The 23482-nt window shown below is 34.6% G+C and overlaps 2 protein-coding genes across 6 annotated transcripts in view; one reads left to right on the forward strand and one right to left on the reverse strand.

The window, feature by feature from the left end:
- The window catches only part of mcama (melanoma cell adhesion molecule a), a 638953-nt gene that overhangs the window by 327120 nt on the left and 288351 nt on the right, over positions 1-23482 (reverse strand). The gene's annotated exons all lie outside the window — the stretch shown is intronic.
- Positions 1-23482, forward strand: part of vps37d (VPS37D subunit of ESCRT-I) — an 81642-nt gene that overhangs the window by 47380 nt on the left and 10780 nt on the right. Inside the window, exons 3-4 of one of the 2 annotated variants that reach the window (XR_015492040.1) lie at positions 18867-19481; positions 19586-22656. Coding sequence is in view for 1 of the 2 variants with exons in the window: in XM_087254625.1 (XP_087110751.1) it covers positions 18867-18949 (83 nt within the window). In the remaining variant the exon portion in view is untranslated. Of the gene's footprint in view, positions 1-18866; positions 19482-19585; positions 22657-23482 lie in introns of those variants that run through there. The other variant, XM_087254625.1, reaches the window with a different exon arrangement.

Below are 23482 nucleotides of genomic sequence, written 5' to 3' on the forward strand. Positions count from 1 at the left end.
GTTAGAAAACAGTCAAACAAACCATCTGCAGCGCGAGGATAAAGAATGAGCCTTCTCCATTCAGCCTCTTTACTTTCTCTTTACTTTACTTTTACTCTTTACTCCTTTACTTTTATGGATGAGGAAATTGTGTTGTACGCATTCCACTGAAGACATCCATTAGCCTACATAATTAATTTAGTTTGTTAAGCGCAAATATTTGTTTCATAACTATTCCTGTATTCAGTTCTAATTTCAAGTAAACTAATAAATGAAAAATAATAATGAAGTGTGGTCAAAAAACTGAGTTATGTCTAAACACATGTCTTGCTCTCATATGGTGATGCATACATCTCCAAAACCTGACAGGTGGACAAATCTAAACTCGTTTTTAATATAACAAATATGAATATGCATATAATACATAATACTGCTAATAATATTAACATTCTACAAATGCAGATTGTCATGAATAAGCTGAAAAAGCCCTTTTTGTACAATTTAACATTTTAATCCCAAAGACCTGCATAGGCGCATAACCAACGCACTCTACGGTGGACTTTAGACCAGCTTATAGTTAGTCAGTTGCACAGTTCCTTAAAATAGCAACGTGCCAACAATGCACCTTAAAACACCTCCTTTTTAGACTGGAACACCCATGAGTCCACAAAGTTGTGCAAATAGATTTTCTAGGTAAATAATGTGCAGCAAAAAGTGAAAATGACACTTGCGCTGGTCTGAAAATAGCAACAAATTGTGCCAAACATGTCTTGCGCCTTATTGTACCGGGTGTATGATAGTGACCTTAATTGTCAACTTTAATCAATTTTTTTTCTGTGTATATTGTGATATGTAAATAAGTGGGCCTGGCTAATGGGAATACATGAGCCTGAGCAAGATGCTGCTCACGAGAATGAGAGAAGATCTTAGTGGAGAGCTCATCGTAAGATCAGGTCATCAGCTATTTGTGGTGAACTTTTAATTGTGATGTAGATGGACTTTTTTGGATTACTGAATTCAATCTCAGAATGCGAGTACAGAATAACTTCACAATATCCCTCAGTAAGTTAACGGAACACTCCAATTTACATGTTAAAATAGTAATTCTACAAGTTACCTACAATTAAGCAGTTCAATTTTACAATTGTTGAATCCATTCAGCAAATGTTCGGGTGTGGCAGGCTTAGCTTAGCTTAGCATAAAACATTGGATTAGATTAGACCATTAGCATATTGTTCACAAAATTTTATAAAAAGTTTTGATCATTTTTGTATTTAAAGTTTTACTCTTTTGTAGCTTCATTGTGTATTAAGAGAAAATGAAAAGTTCTAGGCGGATATGACTAGGAACTATACTCTCATTCTATAATCAAGGAACTTTGCTGCCGTACCATGGCTGGCGCAGGCGCAATGATATTATGCAGCACCTGAAAATAGTCCCCAGCTTGGGAACAGCTCTGTGTAACATTATTGCACCTGCCACAGCAGTTTTTTGGCTAATAATAGGGTAACCACTTGCTTCATAGCACCTATATGTTTAAAGATACTTTTTATAGCACCTTAACCTCTCCAATGAACTGCTGAAGAACAATTGTTGGGCTTAACAGCTACTTTATAGGTGCTATAATAGCACTTACGGCTACATCCAGACAGCAGTGCTTGTTTTTTCTTTTTGTGGATTCCGAATTTCGTGTCATACACGTATAGATTCAGGAAATGTCTGGGTCCATAAAATAGTAAAACTGGGTTATAACGGTGTTCTATGTATGGCACAAACACAGTAAACAAACACAGAAGAAGAAGAATGCAGTGAGCTAGTCTTTCTTTTTATAATCATGTAATAAACTGTTTTGTAAGTAAGTTTAAAATATGCACAATCAAACCCACACAATGTAATATGCCAGTATTGTTGCTAATAATTGTTGTGCAGCGTTCTTCCTTTTTTGGACTGTGGCATCATTAGTTTCCAAAATGTTATTTTGCCTGTTTACATGGCGTTGTGAGATTTTTCCACTCTGCATCCCAATATAAGTGTTTATTTGAGGGTATCTACAAAAGCTGCTGTTGTGTGGATGAAAGGCCAAAAGTACATTAAACTTTTGTAGATTGACCTAAATCTGTTGCCGTATCGATGGGGCTTAAATTGACCAAAGACCCACTTTTGATTCCGTTTTAATTTTCTCGTTTTAGAGTGAAGTTATTTGTAGAAAGAAGGGTGAATTGTTAGAAAGCGAGACTTTTCTTGAATGGACTAGGCTGATAAAGATGACAAAGCAGCTTTAGCTCACACCGCAAACAAAACTGTTTGCTGAAGTGTTGCATTTGAAGGTGGCTTTGTGTAAATGGCACTTTCATTCCATGCATAGTAATGAGTCCAATCCATTGACACATGACTTGGGTTGACAGGGTGCATTTCGTTGAAAAATTGACTGCTCCACTGGATCTCGCATGCTAAGTCTGGTTCGCTGTTCAACACTTGAGAATGTGTTTTTGCATGCATCCGCAATGAACAATTAAGCCTCAGTTAATCATTTAGCAGCTTCAGCCAATATCTCATGCTCAGAGGCACGCTCATGCATATTTTACTGACATAATAATTAGAATATTCACCTAAGTAGCGAGATAAAAAATAATTAGGTTTGAACTGACTTGAGAGTGATTTATAGGCTTGACAAAAATAGATTCGTTGATTCTCGTCCAATTGTGTGCAAGTAAGATCAGGTTCATTTATGCCTTTGGAAAGATGAATTTGAAAAGATGAACCATTTGAAAGGTGGTTTGAGCTGTGTGATTATTGTTAACTAAAAAGAAAATTAATTGAAATGAAACTGAAATAAAATATGAATATTAGATGGTATAATGCTGCCTTTGCCATAAAATGTAATGTATTTATTAGTGGTGGGCTGTTATCGACGTTAACAAGACTCTTATTGTGCGTTTAAAAAAATATCGCCAGTAATCTATTCTCAAAGTTGGTTTGGGAGCTGGGTCTTTTCTACGCAAGCTGTGGTGACTTTCACCTTGATAGTTTATCGCGGATGTATATCTGACCGATGAGCCGACTGAAAAAAGAGTGCCCTTCTGAATCAAATCAGCAGGATACCTGACTTTGAGGCAGTATCACTTTAACTCATGAACATTTCATTCATGCCCTGTGACAAACATAGACGCAAATAGTAAGGACTGGTGAGAGTGCATACCTGTCAACCCTCCTGTTTTTCCTCGGATTCTCCCGTATTTTATAGTTCTATCCCGCTATCATCCCATAAAAGTATATTCCCGTATTTCTTCCGTATTTCCAGTCTTTCGCTTAACAGCCGAGCCTCCCTATACGCAACTTATACCTTCGAACCACAAGGGGTCGCCCCTTGCTCTTAAACGTGAGTCTATTCCGTGCTTTCGCTTTGTTTAGGAATGAAAACACATAAATAAATACTAAAAATGGCACAATTCCCTTTCCTTTTGAATACAGGTGCCATCACCCATCCTATACAATCCTCAAAACAGTCATATAATGGTGCATAACTGTCAGCTGACATGCTCCATAGTGATAAACAGATGTTGTTTCCCAAATGGATTCTGTACACGCGAATTAAAGAGGAGAGAAAGTCTGGCTTTTGGGTGCGTTTTTAAACAGACATAAGCACACAATTAATAATAATAACATATAAAGATGTCGATTTTGGTGTTTTTTTTCAAACACAACTAGTATATATATATATATATATATATATATATATATATATATATATATATATATATATATATATATATATATATATAGTAATTAGTTTCCCTTATCTCGGTGGGCATATCCCTTACTTTAACATCCCAATGTTGACAAGTATGTAAGAGTGTTATGGAATTTAATAACGCACATCACGCGTTACAATAACACGTGTGTGTGTGTGTGTGTGTGTGTGTGTGTGTGTGTGTGTGTGTGTGTGTGTGTGTGTTTGTGTCTGTGTGTGTGTGTGTCTGTGTGTGTGTGTGTGTGTGCAGTCCTTTACTGACAGCCGCATGTGTGCATCTTGTCGGAAAATATGGCGAAAAGTCATACATGAGGGTAATAGTTTAATCGCGGTGTTTACTTCAATGATGCCACTACTATATGCATACTCCACATGTCTTAATTCCATTTCTGTTTAGTTCAGTTATGACTTTAGTCAGGTTAAGGTAATCAAAAATCACAGTTTCTAGCTTATGTAGGCCTGCAGTTCAATATTTATGTTTAACTGAATAAACAGTTAGCAGGGCTCAACAATAAGGACTGCCCGGTGAAAAGACGCTCGGAAGAGTAGACAGGATTGTTACTGGCCCCTATCGGCCAGTAACGATGAGCATATTATTTTTTCCGTAACCTGGTAACAACCAGTACAGCGAAAAGATGGCAACATGGCGGCAACATCAAACTATGTTTCTAAAGTCTTGGAAGCAGACAATTACATGGACAAAATGAAGAAACAAAAAAAGGAACAAAAAAAACCCCGAAGTTGTCAGTTTGGCAAGCCATTTTTATAATCCGAGAATTTTATAATTAATTACAAGATAATTCTAGATTAATCTAGATTTTTTAAAAAAACTACGCCCACCTATACTTATAACACTAAATATGAATATTAATAAAATATTGATCATAAAAGCTATTTTAAATAAAGAAGTAAAAATAAAATAAGTATTATAATGCTATTTAAATGCACTGTTAGCATTCCAGTGTTCTGTCCATAGTTACAGAAATACAGGATTAAGAGGTAAACAAAAATACCCAAATTAAAATGAACATAAATCTTTGTAAAATGTTGCAGACTGCTGAAAGCATTATACTGTTTTCTGGAATAAATAAGCATGCTAGAGTGCACTTACAAGGGTGGATTTCCTGTGAAATGATGAGATGTTTTGCAGAGAACAGGCATAGTGAATATTACAAACACTAACAGCAAACTAAAGTCAGACCTCAAAAGACCTTTTGTTTGGAGCAAAACATTTGTGCACAATATATAAAATTAAACACCACTATGCTTTCATGGAGGGCCAACCAAATTGAGGTAGGCTCTGAAGGAGCAGTATCAGCAGATATTAAGCAGACAGTCTACTAATACTCAAATGGACCATCAAAAAAAAGTCTTATCTAATTCACGACTAAAGATTGCTGTTCATTATTAAATGCTTTAAGGTACTGTGAAGTGTTTCGAAATGTGCATTTTTGTTGGATGTGTGATTAAAACTGAAACGTCAAGACTGGGCGGGGCATCTAGTAGCTCCTCCCCCTTAAAAACCACCAGTGGTTGTTGACGTTGATTTATTTGTTGATTTTTTTCACAACTCTGTCAGTAAGTGTAGATGAGCTCAAGTCCATATAGCAAATAGCGTCTTGAATGTGGCGGGACATGTCATACAAGAGAGCATTGCTTGTCAAGTCATGAGGTATGAAATACTGTTTCCGGGTCCAACCACTCATTTGAATTGAGAAAATATTCTTTTATGACCATTTTTTAGCCATATCACATGTTAAAGTAAATATTATTTAAAACCAAGGTGTACACTACAGTCTCTGGACTTGCTGTATCACAGACACCAATATTTAAAAAAGAATTTAACACAAAATTCATCACTTTCTTGCCCTGATATTAGGCATGTTTTTCTAAAGTATTACAGTGCTTTGTAAACATTTATTATTACCATTTGTTGAGCCTACCCATACACTACCTGACAAAAGTATTGTCATTTATCTCAGTTGTAAGAGCAACAAACAATAACTTGACTTCTAGTTGATCATTTGGAAAAGTGACAAGATCGATTTTTCTGATGAATTATCTGTTGAACTGCATCCTAATCAACACAAATACTGCAGAAGACCTATTGAAACCTGCATGGACCCAAGACTCTCATAGAAATCAGTCAAGTTTAGTGAAGGAAAAGTCATGGTTTGGGGTTACATTCAGTATGGGGCGTGTGAGAGATCTGGAGATTGGATGGCAACATCAGCAGCCTGAGGTATCAAGACATTTGTGCTTCCCATTACATTAGAAACCACAGGAGACGGCAAATTCTTCACAGGATAGCGCTCCTTTTCATACTTCAGCCTCCACACCAAATTTCAAAGTAGATCAAGGTACTCCAGGATTGGCCAGCCCAGTCACCAGACATGAACATTATTGAGCATGTCTGGGTTAAGATGTCAGACCTTACTGCCCTAATTAATTGTTTAAAAATCAAGGCATGGTGATATTTTATTTTGGTAAAATAAGCGTAATAAAGCGTAATAAATAAGCGTTAAAGGCCCTTGCCGTTAACCATTTCTGATACCAAATGATCAATTTGAATAGGGCTGTGCAATTAATTGAAAATCCGATTTCGATTTTGGCTTCTAACGATTGTGAAAAACCATTAATCGAGATAAACGATTATTCCATTATTTACCGCACCCTTTCCAGTTGTAAACATTTGTTGCTCTTAAAAGCGCGAACTAAACTGCATGCTTATGTGTGTGTGTGTGTGTGTGTGTGTGTGTGTGTGTGTGTGTGTGTGTGTGTGTGTGTGTGTGTGTGTGTGTGTGTGCGTGCGTGCGTGCGCACAAACAGTCAGAAGCATGCGGTCAGCATTCGGTCTCATTCACACACTTTGACGAGCAGAGCATCTAAAGTCATCTTAATGTGAGCACTTTAATGGTCAAATAGGTGTCAAAACTTGTGTAATAACAAAATTTGTGTAATAAACAAGTTGAGGATCAAGAGAAATGTGAAAGCGAAACATTAAAGTAACAGCGCAATATTCCTGCTGCCGCCTGTTTTTATCAGTATTAGTCAAATAACAAAAGGAGAAATTCCCTCACTGCTCTTGACTGAAGGACTTTTGTAGCTAAAGTGTTTTTTTACAGTGAAGATGCTTAAAGCACAGTTTGTTTCATAATTTATTTTATTCTATTGTATTTATTTCTCTTTCCTTTGCAGAGAGGAAAAAAAACTATATACAGTAGAAGTCATAATTATTAGCTCTCCTGAATATTAGCAACCCTTTTCCCCCAATTTCTGTTTAATGGAAAGCAGATTTTTTTTCAACACATTTCTAAACATATTAGTTTTAATAACTCATTTCTAATAATTAATTTATTTTATCTTTGATATGATGACAGCACGTAATATTTGACTAGATATTTTTCAAAATACAAGCATTCAAATTCAAAGGCTTAATTATTGTAAATAGGCAAGTCATTGTATAACAGTAGTTTCTTCTGCAGACAATTAAAAAAAATATATATATTGCCTAAAGGGGCTAATAATATTGACCCAAAAATAGGTTTCAAAATATTTAAACCTGCTTTTATTCTAGCCGAAATAATACAAATAGAACTTTCTCCAGAAGATAAAATATTATAGGAAATACTACTAAAATTCCTTGCTCTGTTAAACATCATTTGGGAAATATTTATTTTAAAAATTCTCAGGAGCGCTAATAATTTTGACTTCAACTGATAATTGTTTTGAATCATCGTGATTACAATTATGACCAAAATAATGGTGATTATGATTTTTCCCAGAATTGAGCAGCGCTAATTTGAAGTCAAGTCGAGTGCCTTGGACTGATTTTTATTGTTGTTTAGATGAATCCCTTACCCAAAGAGCACCAACCAAATATTTGAGCTATCCCTGAGTGCTTTTTGTTTGTTTTTGGATGAAGTTATTATTTGTTGCTCTTAAAATTGGATAGGCGACAAGACTTTGTTCAGGTAGTGAACCGTTTGATAAAGCACTTGGACTCAGTAGTAGGTGTCCGTGATGTCACACTTTACAAGCGGATTGTTTGGAAGTTACAAACCGCCAGTTTTGGATGTTTACATCTTCTGAATGCAAATTTGATCACTTTTTTGTTGCACACACTACCTTTATTAATATTAGAAGACTAACATACCGTTACTAAATTTTAATTAGAATTTAATTCAAATGTATTTTCATTTCACAGACTTTAATGCAGGGTTCACACGACCAGATGCGAAGCACTACGTCACTCACTCTAGTTAATTATAGCTGAAGAATTATTCGAACTTGCACAGTAGTCACAGTTGAGAAGAATTCCGGGTTTTTGTGGCCAACAATTCTATGTCAATCGCATCATGTGCTTATATTTTTCTACTATTCACGCATTTGAATTGACTTAGTATTTAATTTATTCAAACAAATGCTTAATTTTTTGTATTGTGTGAACCAGCATATATTTTTCAGGAAGCTAAAAGGCCATTTTTGTTTTTGAAATTAAAGAATTAAAAGTTTAATTTCTATTGTATCTTCATTAGGATTTTTGTGGATTTTAAACAGTGCTAAGTCAAGTAATTACATGAAAGTCATTTTAATGATGCTGCTACTAGTAATTAATTACTGTGTAACTCGCTCAACACTGCCGTCATGTTGCCATAAGAGCAACTAGGTCTTCAGCTTCATTTCCATCAAAGGCCTAAAAGCCCCAGGTCATGTCTCTGGCTCCAGTAGTGTGTCCGGCGTGAAGGAAGCGCCCCGCGGCCCATCTGCATGTTTTCTCCCCAGTATGTAGGTCACCCACAGCTGCTCCCCAAGTGCTTGTTTGGCCGTCTGTCGCCTTCCATTAGTGTCTGATGGCGTGGGTCTCTCCGAGGTCGAGCACGTGGTGTGCCACTCCCCCCTTACTCACGCTGGCACAACGCATAGATAAACATTAATGCATGTGGCGTACGGTATATGGCAGCCCTTTGATTTATTCATGTTCTCAGAGCTGCAATATTAAAGGCTTTGTTGTGGGTTATTGGCACGGCGCGTGTCTGACTGATCTAAGTGTTGGAGTCGATCCAGATGAGTGGCAGGATGAATTAAGGGTGAAATGTGGGTTTTCCTTGTGTTAGAGACGCTCAGATGGATTCATTTGAACTAGGGAGTGGTAAAACAAGTCTGGAGATGCAGTAGATTAAAAAATATTTATATAATAATATAATAATAATAAGTTATATATTAAAATATTTATATAATAATAATAAATGTTTTTTTCCTATGCATTGCAGTTTAGTTAAGATTCATTAAATATTTTTTAAAAATATTTAAAAGAGCATTTTTTTTTTACTATAAGTTTAAAATAAATATCGTTCCATTGGGCTTTTTCAGTGGAGTATTTTATTTTACAGTCAGGAATCCAGAATTATTCAGAAAGTCTAGACTAGGATACTTTTTACAGGATTCTCTGAAAAGTCAAGTGTTAAAAAGTAAAGAGCTTGTGTCAGATTTAGTACAATAGTCTTTATTTAATTTGATTAACTTTTTACTACAACTGGGAAAAAAGTGAATCGTAATTAATCCAAACCACAAATTTGTTCTGACATGATATATTTGTGTGTATTATATATATTTATTATGTGCAGTACATACATACTATACATGTGACACATACACATACATTTAAGCATAACTATACAAAAATGTTACATGCAATTTATATATATATATATATATATATGCAGTATATATATATATATATATATATATATATATATATATATATATATATATATATATATATATATATATATACAGTATATATATATATATATATATATAATTTTTATTTATTTATTTATTTTTTATATTTTTCAAATGATGTTTAACAGAGCAAGGACATTTTCACAGTATGTCTGATAATATTTTTTTCTTCTGGAGAAAATCTTCTTTGTTTTATTTTGGCTAGGATAAAAGCAGATACACACACACACACACAATACCAGTTAAAAGGTTAGTTTCAGTTTTTTTTTTTTTTCAAAGAAAATTATTTTGTTGATCAAGGTAGTAATAATTTAATGTAAAAACACTATTTTAAATAAGTACTTTTTTATTATATGTTGTTTCACATGAAATTATTAATTCAGTCAGTATTGCTTTTATCACTATTACCAATAATAATATGAAGCTGAATATTCATCATCAAAATCACTGGAATAAATTAATAAATTAAATTACAAAGTACTTTTAAAGAGCTATTTTATAGTGCAAGAATATTTCACAATTTTACACTCTGTACTGTATTTGTGTTGAAATAAATGCAGCCTTGGTGAGCAGAAGAAGCTTTTTTAAAATATTTAGGCGTGCGTTAGTGTCCCACCACCAGTGACGATATGCAGCCATATTGCACTGCTACAAGTGTGATATTGCATTTATACAACAGTTTAACAGCATAATCGTGTATATAAAAAAGAAAATCAAACATGGAGAGTCTAAAAATTCTTTCTTCCGCCATTCATTCACATCTGCAGCTGACATCAGAACAGCAGAAACCGTTACTAATTTACCAACGTCACTTTAGAGCTAGTGTTTAAATGATTCTCTTGCGAAATGTCTAAAGTGATGACAAAACGTGATTTTGTTCACATTTTAAGATTATAAGACTAAACGACATTAAATGCCATCTATCTACAAAGATTTCCCAGTATTTCTTTGTTGCAATCGGGAGATCACCATAATTAACCCATAAAAAGCCAAAGCAAGGCAAACACTTGCAAATTACTGTTGTGTTTGGCAGTTTGGGCATTTCTTCTTTCTTTATTTTCCTAAATTACTCTACAGTAAGGAAAACAGGAGATGCATGAGAAACAAACAGATGGCCAACCAAACAGTAACTCCAAGTTATATAAATTGTGGCCAGCACAAAATACATACATTCCTGATATGAGTCCCGTCTCACACTCAACACACTACGATTACTGATATAAATACAGCACTACAACATACAAAAGAGAGAGATCCACTTAGAAAGTCACTTACCAGATTTATAATGATTTGATCAGTTGTAATTTGTTGTTTTACGCTGAATTTTCCCCTCTAAGGGCTTATTACGCGGCCTCTGTCCCAATGTTGTGAATGGACAACGTCATACGGCTTTGCTCTGCTACAAAACAACTACATTCTCGCCTAAAAACGCCTCAATTGTACATTATGTTGTCCATATACATTTTATACTATATCTAAATATAAACATTTTTTTTAAATATATACAGTTGTAGTCAGAATTATTAGCCCCCTTTTGATTTGATAAAATTTTTAAAAATATTTCCCAAATTATTTTTAACAGAGCAAGGAAATTTTCACAGTATGTCTGATAATATTTTTTCTTCTGGAGAAAGTCTTATTTGTTTTATTTTGGCTAGAATAAAAGCAGTTATTAATTAAAAAAAAAAACATTTTTGGGACAAAATTATTAGCCCCTTTAAGCTAATTTTTTTTCGATAATCTACAGAACAAACCATCGTTATACAGTAACTTGCCTAATTACCCTAACCTGCCTAGTTCACCTTATTAACCTAGTTAAGCCTTTAAATGTCACTTTAAGTTGTACAGAAGTGTCTTGAAAAATATCAAGTAAAATATTATTTACTGTCATCATGGAAAAGAAAAAATGAATCCGTTATTAGAAATAAGTTTTTAAACTATTATGCTTTATAATATATATATATATATATATATATATATATATATATATATATATATATATATATATATATATATATATATATATATATATATATATATAATATATATTTATTTATTTTTTTTATAATTCTGACTTCAACTGTACATGCATGTCTTTATTTATATTTACATAATAAATAAACAAGGTACACACACCTATATTATGTAAAAACTTAAAAAAAAAAAATCATTGCCCAGTACTACTTAAAAAAAAAAAAAAAAAAAAAAAATATATATATATATATATATATATATATATATATGATTCTTTCTTTCACAAGTAATTTTGAGCATGTTGTTTACATTTACATTTAGTCATTTAGCTGACGCTAAGCAACAATGAATAAGTGCTATAGGCAAGTTTCAGGTCAGTACAGTCTTAGAAGGAAAGTATTAGTAATATTTTAGTAATTTAGTACATATTTATTTTTATTTTATTTTTTTAAGAACAGTTAGTGGTATATCCAGAGAGGCAATTGCAGATTAGAAAGTGAAGTGGAGACTAAATAGTTGAGTTTTTAGTCGTTTCTTGAAAACAGCGAGTGACTCTGCCATTCTGATGCAGTTAGGGAGTTCATTCCACCAACTGGGCAGATTAAACGTGAGCGTTCGCGAAAGTGATTTCTTCCCTCTTTGGGATGGAACCACGAGCCGACGTTTATTCACAGAACGCAAGTTTCTGGAGAGCACATAGATCTGCAGAAGTGAGAGCAGATGAGAAGGAGCAAAGCCAGAAGTCGCTTTGTAGGCAAACATCAGAGCTTTGAATTTGATGCGAGCAGCAACTGGCAGCCAGTGCAAACGGATGAGCAGCGGAGTGACATGTGCTCTTTTACGTTCATTGAAGACCACTCGTGCTGCTGCGTTCTGGAGCAGCTGAAGAGGCTTGATAGAGTTCGCTGGGAGCCTGGCTAGTAGAGAGTTGCAGTAACCCAGTTTGGAGAGAACGAAAGCTTGAACAAGGAGTTGAGCTGCATGTTCAGATAAGATGCATGTTCTTATCAATTATTTGGAATATTTTGTTAAACATGATACAATTTTCAATCATGATTTTAAAAGGATATTTTTTAACACCTAAAGTGTCACAAAAGTGCAAAAATTATCTACTTTAATTTTAATGTTCACCATAAATTATAAGCCAGCTCATACATTATGAATGAAAGGACATTTTTGTTCACCCTTTACCATGGTATAAACGGTACAGTTAATAAAACAAGTATTTACTCCAGCATCTTAACTTCAACCCAAATTAAGATAAAATTTAGTTTTCCATTGAAAAACCAACCATTATAATCATCCATTGCCACATAATTACCACGAGATACCTTTAGTCTACGATGGTGCCGCCCAAGTAATTTTCTCAAACTGTTTCCATCCTGTTATGGAGGTTTGTTTGTTGATCGGTTCCGGCTTACAGGAGCTCAAATGGTGTCATTGCGTGACCTGTCTGCGGCCTCGGTGCACTAACTCAGCATTTCACATCCCCTCTGGACTCTGCACATCTGCACATTAACATAATTGCTGGTTGCCACAGCGACTCCAGCACAACACTGAAGGTCTGGGCCCCTCACTGTCATCAGTGGACAAGAGCTAACAGAAAGTGACTGCATCCACCCTCAGCCCCAGGGCCCTGCAATAACACTGTAAAGAGAGCTGAGTGCCCGCCCGCTGCACCCATGCACTTTAAACAGACACTCCAGAGCTTCTTCACAGCTGAACACACTCCAAATGTGTTTTCACACACTCTTGTGGTGTTCTTTTGTCCTGCTGGCACACGGTTACCAGTCCCTTAGAGACCCGCATATCTGTTTGTGCAGCGGGACACTGGCTGCTGAGCTGTTTTTTTTTTTAACACTAAAAATAAAAAGCATTGGTGTAACCTAATATATTTATGACTCATTTCGACACATTTCAATGACTTTATTATTATTTATTAATATAATATTTTAACTTAATTTAGGTAGAATCCAAGAGTAAAATTTATTTTGTGCAAATGAGATCGTCACTTCGATTCGATTGAATAGTTTTGCGAATTTAACTACACTCAAAAAATTACTTTTACTGCTCGTTTAAACTACATTTAACATGAGAGGAAACAACCCAATCCTTATGTTTTTGGGAGGACAATTCAATTGATTTACCTTTAATCCACTTAAATTTGTAAAAACTATTAAGTTAACTTAGTTTGTTTTGGGACAACATAAATTAACTTTTTAGAGTATTACACTCTGTTTAATTTTGTTGAGCCAAATAATTTTATGGCCCGTTTCCACTGTCAAACGATATCAAAAAGCGAACTGTTCCGTACCACTTTTCCACTTGATGAGCAGCCACAAAGCCAAGAAGAACAAAATCTGTCGTGTTCTGTTGTTCTTTTATGAGCCCGTCTAAAAGTGCAAGCGATTTCTCTTGCTCCAAAAAGCTCGCGATCGTTCGTGTGGTCGTCTATATTCGAAATAACTAACTTCTTAAGCTGATGATACGAACGTGCGCGTGATTATTGAAACACTTCTGACACCCAATTCTTTCAGAAATGGTCAAATGCCAGAGTGAAACATGAAAAACAAAGGAAGCCGGAAAAAACAAAGGAGCAAATGATTCTTTCAGCAACCTAAAACATGAACAAACTACCAAGTTTAACTATTATCATCACCTTTTGGGCTATTATGAACTCAAGATTACTTTTTAACAATATGTTAACATTAAATATGTGCTGGTGAAAATAAAAAACACAGATGAGGTTTTCACTGGCTGTATGCTTAGTATTGTTTTTGAAGCCAAATAAGGCTTAAATGTACGCTGTGTGTAGTTTTTCTGATAACATTTCAGAGACTGTATGTGTTGATATATGTTGCTTTAAATTATTGATTTTGTGTAATTGCAGATGTTACAGTAGGCTATTTCACACTATCATTGATCTGAATTGACCATTGGTACTCTTTTAGTAGTGGAGGCACAAGCTTGATAAAGGTGACCCCTACCGTACCATACTGTACCACTCAGTGGAAACGAGGCATAAATCTCTTTATCTGAGACGAGAACTACTGAAGAAATAGTTTTGATCATTAAAAACAAAACAAAAATCCTAAATGTGTTTATATTTTAGTCTAACATGACTTTATTAAAAATTACAAAATGCTAAAGGGTTTTGAGTATTTCTACCTTGAATGGCTTTAATGATCAAATTGGCCACATGCGTTTCAGCTAGGCATGGGACGATAACTTTCGAGATATATAGAGGTTTGGAAAAGTCACAGTTTCTAAACTGCCAAAATGGTATACATGTGGTATATGTAACATTTTTACTTTACTTTTTTTTGTTTGTTTTTTTTTCGATACCTTTAGTTTTTAGGACAACAGTATCTCCAGCTGAAAATATATTTAAAAATATATGTGCATGTGTTGCCTAGCAACTTTCTGCTTACAAAAACAACTTTCTCACACCAAAACACACCTTTACTTGGGAAATGTTTTTCTAACCTTCAAAAACAATTTTTCTGTTTTACTCTGGTAGAAAAACTTCACTTTCTTACAAGGCACCTTTGTGGACGTTCTAGTCACTTAAAATCATACATAATTGTACACAATTAAAGATTATATTACCAAAAAAGTTTTATATTTTAAGGTGATCACCTAATAAAATGTGATGACGCGCATTTAAAGCTTAATTCTAAAGAATCTATAGAAGCTTCAGATATAAAAATGATGTAACAAATTCAATTTGATGCAGTTATAAATGATTGGATTGACCTCTGTGGTCATTCTAATAGTTGATAATAATGTTTCTATAATTGTAATAATTATAAAATAATATTGCCTGTTGTTAATTATTGTATATTGTTGTTATCCTGTTTTTAAATGTAACATTTTAAATTGGGCAAAATAAAATGAGACTGGGTGGCACAGTGATGAGCACTGCCGCCTCACAGAAAGAAGGTTGCTGGTTTGAGTCTCGGCTGGGCCAGTTCACATTGTGTTCGCATGGGTTTACGACGGGTGCTCTTATATCCCCCATAGTCCAAAGACATGTGCTATAGGTAAATTGGCCGTTATTTTAAAATGTGAGAGTGTATGGGTGTCTCCAAATACTGGGTTGCACCTGGAAGGGCATCTGCTGTGTAAAACATATGCCGGAATAGTTGGCGGTTCATCCGCTGTGGCAACCCCTGATAAATAAGGAACTAAGCTGAAGGAAAATGAATAAATGAATGAATGAATGAAAATGAGACTGACTGACATTAGCAGAGTTATTGCTCATTAAAAAAAGCACCAATCATCATTGCTGTTAATAAAGCTGCCGGCATCTTCAGCATGAGTGCTACTCTTATGCACAGTGGTAAACCAAAACTTTTTCAAATCTCCAAAATAAGTGTCCTCTTTAAATAAAACCATGATTACACCTATACCTATTTCCCTCCTGTTGATATACAATCCCACACAGAGCATGTTGAAAGCCTTTCATAAAATACCCAATTAGTCATGTCAACAACAATTTAATTGATGTTATTTCGTTTAACGTTAACAAATGAACATAATGCAATTAAACTGTCAAAATAAGTTTTTTCACCATTTTAAGCAAGTAATTTGTAAAAGCAGCAAGTATATATGAATGTGCCATTATTACAACATACACCAAGAGGACCAAAATCATTTATAGCATGAAGTCATACATTAGCTGTATGTGGAGAACAGTCAGCAATTCTGGGCTCTGTCCTCGGATGCAAAGCTTTCAAATCTCATGTACGCTTACACATTCAAAAGTGTAACCCTTCTTGACAGACTGACAGCTTAGCGAGCGTGCTTTAACTCACAGCTCGCTTGATCCTTGAAGAAAAGAGTTTAACTTGCTTACTCTGGTGGGAATCAGAAAGAAATGTACGCTTGTTCATGCCAAGAATGATAACGGTAACCAAAACTTTTTCATAATAACATTTGATTAGTTAATGTGTTTACTAACATGAACTAATTATGAACAATACTTGTAGAGTGTTTAATAATCATAGGTCAACATTACCTATTGCATTATTAACATACAAATTCAGCCTTAGTTAAGGCACTGTGAGTTAACATGAACAAAAAACAATTGCATTTTCATTAACTAACATGAACAAATACTGGAATAAATATATTGTTCATTGTTTGTTCATTTTAGTAAACATTAGGTAAATAACATTAACTAATGCAACCTTATTGTAAAGGGTTAAACAAAAACTATAACAGCATTCACACCAAGCTACAAAAACATTGACTATTAACCCTTTCACGCATACGATCATGCCAGTGTAATCAGCTTTGGCTGGTCCCTGAACCGTACGATCACACTGGTGTGATTAGAAAGTTCACAGCACATTATCAACTGATAGAACTTAAATCTGACAGCATGCGCTGAGGCACAGAAAGAGGTGTGCAGTGCCTGTCATAAATCACAATGTATCTGTGCTTTCAAGCAAATAACATTTATTTTCGGTTTCTATGTTTCGAATAAACATAACTACAAGCAAAACAAACCATTTAAGGTTTGTAAAATACACTCGAATGTCTATGGAGACAGCAATAATAATTATTCAATATAACTGGACGATGTGCTTTATTCACATAAGATACACACTGTTTATGTTACCAGAATATTTTCGCTATTCCTCTCCCAGATAAAGAAACAAAATACGACATATACATAGATCATTGGGGCTGGTGGGTCACGTGATAAACTTGATGCGTCGCTATGGGAACTTTAGAACGCAATGGATTGGCAAGTCATTTCACTTGGTGACTATGTTTGAAATGCCTCTCGGGCAGTATGCTTCTGAATGGGGAAACATCTAATTCTCCAAAACTGTTTGACAAGTTTATGATTACCTTGCAAATTTGGAATCACCAATAAAATGAAATTACTTTTCTCATAAGTTTTGTTTCTAAATGTTCAAATCAAACAAAGTTGGCATATTTTCAGGTTGACTTAATGCGCATGCAGACTCGAAAGGAACGAGATCACGACACAAACCTCATTTATGGCCATGTTACACATTATCATCCACTGTATAATGATCGTCTGATCGAGCTGCTCTTCTGAAGTAATCCACTACTTATTCTTGATGGTAAATCTTTTCCAGAAATGACAGCGACTCTTTGTTTACAAGTCTGTGGGCGTTTGAGTAATTTCTGTCATATGATGTGTGACTGTACCTCGCGTTCGTTTCATACAGATTACAAAACCAAAAAACTTTTGTTTTTAAGTGCACTTGGTTCATTTAAAAGCACAGATTTGTCCATGTGTCAACTGTCCATGTGAAGCAAGTATTTGCTGAGATTCCAATGCCCTTGTTGACAGCCAAACTGTTGTAAAAGGGCACATCTGGTCTGAGCTTTTCGCCCAGAGAAACTTCAGTCTATAACGATCAATGATTGGGTCCTTTATAAGTAGGCGAGCATTGATTCGCCATTTTGACCGTTACACTTTTCCCTATTCAAAACTATACGAGTGACACATCTTGTTTATTCTAGTCTTTGAAGAGGGTCAGCTGGAGTAAACTGACACATGAAAGGGTTAACGGGATGTGCTAAAGTTTTCTCATTTGATGTTTCAAATTCACTTTAAAATCAGGTCAATTTTGTTTAATTGTCAAAATCATTGATTCAATTGATGTCATTCATCTCTTCTCTTTATTTATTTAATTTTATTGGCATAAATTGTTCTAAAAGTGAGCCTTTAACATCATTCATCGTGTAACAACTGTCCACAATTTGTTTGTTTGTTTGGTCCTACTTTATATTAAGTGTCCTTAACTACTATGTACTTGCATGAAAAAATAAATACATTGTACTTACTGTGTTCATAATGTATTTGAGAACACTTGTGGTGCTCGTGAGTTGGGATAGGGGTAGGGATATGGACAGGTTTGGTGGCATGGGTAGGTTTAAGAGTGTGTTGAGGTGTAAGGTATGGTCAACAGTGTATTTACAAATGTAATTACAGAAGTTAATTACAGATGTAACTACATACAGGTATTTAATCAAGGATAAGTACACAGTAAATACATGTATTTACACAATTAATACATTGTAACTAATTATTAATATTGTGTAAGTACATATTTAAGTGTGACCGTTTGTTTTTGTTATTTACATTGGAAAATGATTCTTGAGGATTATTAACATGTTCTTCACACTTAGAAAATACAGTTATTTTAAGAACTGATTAAAATTCTCTCTGATTTAATTTTAAAATTTGTTCTTTTGTGTTTTAAATAATTAAAACAGAAGTCGTATAACTTTAGATTAATCAGCAAAGCCACTTGTTTTCTGCAGAGTCACAGAAATTCGACTTTTCCCTCCTTTCACATGATGAAGTTTAATGCAGTACGTCACATTGTGAATTGAGCCCGACTGAGATGAAGTGTTTGTGTTCTTCCAGAGGCCTTCACGGAGAAGCACAGCCCCCAGACTGCCCACAATCTGCTGCAGGAGGAGGTCACGCGTGCCGAAGAACAGTCTGAGGTGATTTCAAAACCCCTTGCATCCTTTATATCTCCAAAAACGCTTTCTGTGTCCTTTCATTTGGGTCCCCGACCACCATGTATCAAAAGACAGCAAAAGCGCAGTCATACTTTGACATGTTGTTTTCAGCCGTATTCCCAGGACCGTGGCTTATTCAGACACTTTGTTGAATGAACATGCCCTGCCAACTGAACCAGAACCAAACACAACGAAAGGCTGACAAAAGTGCAGAAAGTCACTACGATACATGACACTATCCTTACTTACAGAACCGGATGATCTGGATTTTAGGGTGACACGAAGGTTAAGATCCATGCTAAAAATCCAGCAAGCATGGATCTGTGGTTTAATCAATGATTTAAAGCATTGACAGCCGACTGTATGTGTCATAAATTAGAGATGAGGTGAACACATCAGAGCTGATGTCATGTCTCCAGCACTGCAGTTTGTCCCAGAAGTGGAAAACATTTCATTAAGTGCCTTTTACCTCACATGCTGTTCAGCTGTCTTTATTAATGTGTATTAAACTGATGTAGAGTTTTTCAAGGTTACTCATGTCTTTTTTGGTGTAATCTATTCATAAACACAGCACCTCAGTGCGACCTCATCGGGGTGCTGTGGAAGGGGTTAAACTAGCAAACGGGACTAGGCTTCTGCCGGTGTCAGGTTTTCTTGTTGCAATTAATTGCTCAAACTTTTATCACAGTCCAAGATATTATCATTATATTAAGCTAAACTGCTAGAAAGGGTTACAAATATTTTATTGTATGTACAGTTGAAGAAATGATTAGCCCGCTTGTGTATGTGTATTTTGTTTTCCAAATATCTGCACATTTCTGAACATAATGGGTTCAGTTACTAATTTATAATAACTGACATATTTTATCTTTTCCATGATGCCAGTATTGTGCATGTACACTCTTATGGTGTATTGAATTATTAGCGATTCAACAGTTTTATTGATTCTAAAGCAAAATACAGAATCAAATACAGAATCAAATGTTTACTCCAAGTCCAAACCAGTTTCAACTAAAGAATTGCGGTCAAAACTTGACTTTAATTAAAAACAATTAAAACCTTTGATCATACAAAAGTCAAACTGAGTGGGAAAACAACTAAACTTAAATAAATGAGGTCGATAAATAAAATCAGTCCTTATAAATCCATCAAATTTACACAGTCATTATATTTCTCACTCATTGTAATCTTTGACCCATATCCAAATAGTGCTTGGACCAGATTATTTTTATAGTATAAGCATACTTTGTCCATCTGCTTGTGTGATGTTTTTTTTTTTTTTTTAAAGCAGTCATATCTTGAATTATTCAATATTGGCATACACTCGCCGGCCACTTTATTAGGTACAACTTACCTTGTACCACATTGGACCTCCTTTTGTCTTCAGAACTGCCTTAATCCTTTGTGGCGTAGATTCAACAAGGTGCTGGAAATACTCCTCAGAGATTTGGGTCTATACTGACATGATAGGATCACGCAGGTGCTGCAGATTTGTCGGCTGGACATCCATGATGCAAATCTCCCGTTCCACCACAACCCAAAGATGCTGAATTGGATTGAGATCTGGTGACTGTTGAGGCCATTTGAGTACAGTGTACTCATTGTCATGTTCAAGAATCCAGTCTGAGATGATTTAACTTTATGACATATCCCCCACACCATTACACCACCACCACAACCCTGAACCGTTGATACAAGGCAGGATGGGTCCATGCTTTTATGTTGTTGACTCCAAATTCTGACCCTACCATCCTAATGTCGCAGCAGAAATCAAGACTCATCAAACCTGGCGATGTTTTTCCAATTTTCTGCTGTCCAATTTTGGTGTGCCTGTGCAAATTGTAGCCTCAGTTGACTCTTCTTAGCTGACAGGAGTGGCACTCGGTGTGCTCTTCTGCTGCTGTAGCCCATCTGCCTCAAGGCTGGACGTGTTCTGCGTTCAGAGATGCTCTTTTGCATACCTCGGCACCAACAAGGCATTTGTGCCCACAGAACTGCCACTCACTGGATATTTTCTCTTTTTTGGACTATCTCTTTAAACCCTAGAGATGGTTGTGTGTGAAAATCCCAGAAGATCAGCAGTTTCTGAAATACTCAGACCAGCCCGTCTGGCACCAACAACCATGCCATGTTCAAAGTCACTTAAATCACCTTTCTTCCCCATTCTGATGCTGGGTTTGAACTGCAGCAGATCAACCATGCCTAAATGCATTGAGTTGCTGCCATGTAATTGGCTGATTAGAAATTTGCTTTTCCATCTACTTGTATAACATTTTTTTTCAAAAGCAGTCACAGTATATTGAGTTATTGAATATTGGCATATATCTAAATGGCACACATTCAGTGTTTGTTTGTTTATTTATTTAATTAATTAGTTGAGCAAAAAAAAACAACTCCTTATCATCAATTTCTACCATCATTTACAGAAAGCACCCATTCAAATATTATTTAATAACACTTAGTAACATGCCATTGTTTATAAAGAGTAAATAAAAATAATGCATGCCAGGCGTAAAGAAAACAACAACAGCCAAGCATTGTTTATTCCACCATATCTGTGTGTTGTCATCTGTGTGATCAAAGGCTGCAAACATTCACGGATGCTCAAGGCAGCACATTAGATCAAGAGCCATGGGGTGTACACTTCTCAACAGGCTGATGCTGGTAATTGTTCTTGTTTTATTTAGTACTAGCCTTTAGCAGCTGCATAAATTATTTCAATCCTTTCCAAAATACAAAAATAGGAATATATCCCCCCTGTGTAAAAGTTGACATCCCCCTAATTTTGAATTCATTATGTTTCCTTCTGGCGGTTAAAGGAATAGTTCATGCAAAAATGAAAGTTTTGTCATCCTTTACTCCTTATACACTTTTTCCAAAGCTTTTCAGGACAAACAGACGGAAATAAAGAAATCATAATGCAATACTCTGTATACCTTTGTTGATTAGCTGAAGTAAAAACTGCTTGATTTGATGTGCCATTTATTTCTGAAGCACAGGTACAGTTTAGGCATAATAGACTACAAATTGTTCTTCTTTTCGTCTTTCTGAGGCATGAAAATGGTTCCATCTGTTTATATGGATGTAATTACATTTTAGCATGGCGATGTCTGTGTTTTTCATCCATTTGCTCATGTTCCTTGTTAACTTTCTTTCGTGAACAGAAGTTGAGCTTATTCGCTCAAATTGATTCCTTTAACTTCATTACAGTGATTTGTTGTATATTACATGACATGTCCCATTATATTTAATCATTAAAGATACAAAATAATTATGATATTTTATAAACACTAGTGTTTAAAAGTTTGATGCATTTTATGTTTGTTTTTGAAGTAGTTTCTTATACTTTTCACAGCTGTATTTATTTGATCAAAATACAATATAAATAGTATAATGTGTAATATTGTTACGTTTCTGTATGTATTTCAATATAAGTATTGTTCCTGATATATTTTAAGCCTTGTGCACTGTTCAAATTTACTTCCTTCTGTTATGTTGGGGATGAAAACATCCACTGAATTTAACTGCTGTAAAAATACATCAGATTAATATTTTTTGCAATTATTTATTATTTAGATTTTTTTTTTTTTTGCATAAATCTGTTAATTAATGTCAGTCCTCAAAACCTTAATGTTAAAAAAGTATTTGCTTTAATTGCCAAATTCATAAATGATGTCACTAATTTGTTGAAAAAAAACCCCACAAAAATGATGCATTTTCAATCTAAAAAGTAATTGTGGATATTTATTATTATTATTATTATTATTATTATTATTATTATTATTATTATTATTTATTTTTTTGCATTTTATCACAGTCTTGGACATGTGAAAGATTTTTATGCATTGTTAGTTTTTGTGCAGCATAAGATTTAATTTTTTCTTCCTAATTTACTGTTGGTGGTTGTTTTTGCCCTATTGACTTTAATTATAACCACATTTTTTTATTACAATACCATGACATCATATAACCATGCTTTTTTTTTAGATTGTTGGTGGTTTTCCTTGTTGGGAAGAGGTAGAGATTTTACTGTTGATACAGTTGGCACCATTAAACCTTTAGATATGCGTGTGCAAAAAAAAAAGCTTATATGGAGTATAATATGGAGTGTGTAGAAGAGTAAATAACTACATTGACTTAACAAAGACTGTGTATTTATACATAATATAATATATTTATACATAAATTTCAAAGCATTTTCCAAAGTATGTGTCAAAATAAGATTTGTCACCAAAAATCATTCTGCTTTCCTAGTACGGAAAAAGTTATGGCAAAATTAAGACATAAAATCAGCCCGGAGTGGATGAAAACATCCCCAAGAGTACATAAGGGTTAAAATACAATTTATACTTGTGAAGGGAAAACTTTTGCAGATATTTTTTGTTTTTTAGTATTGTAAAATCATTCATATATGCTTATATAATCAGTATTTAACAGTGGTACTGATATGTTTATGAAAATCATTCAATTTTTTTCAGGATTCTTTGAATACAAAGTTCAAAAGACCAGCATTTA

The sequence above is a fragment of the Danio rerio genome, chromosome 5 (genome assembly GCF_052040795.2).
Source record: "Danio rerio strain M-AB ecotype USA chromosome 5, GRCz13ab, whole genome shotgun sequence".
Taxonomy (NCBI): Eukaryota; Metazoa; Chordata; class Actinopteri; order Cypriniformes; family Danionidae; genus Danio; species Danio rerio.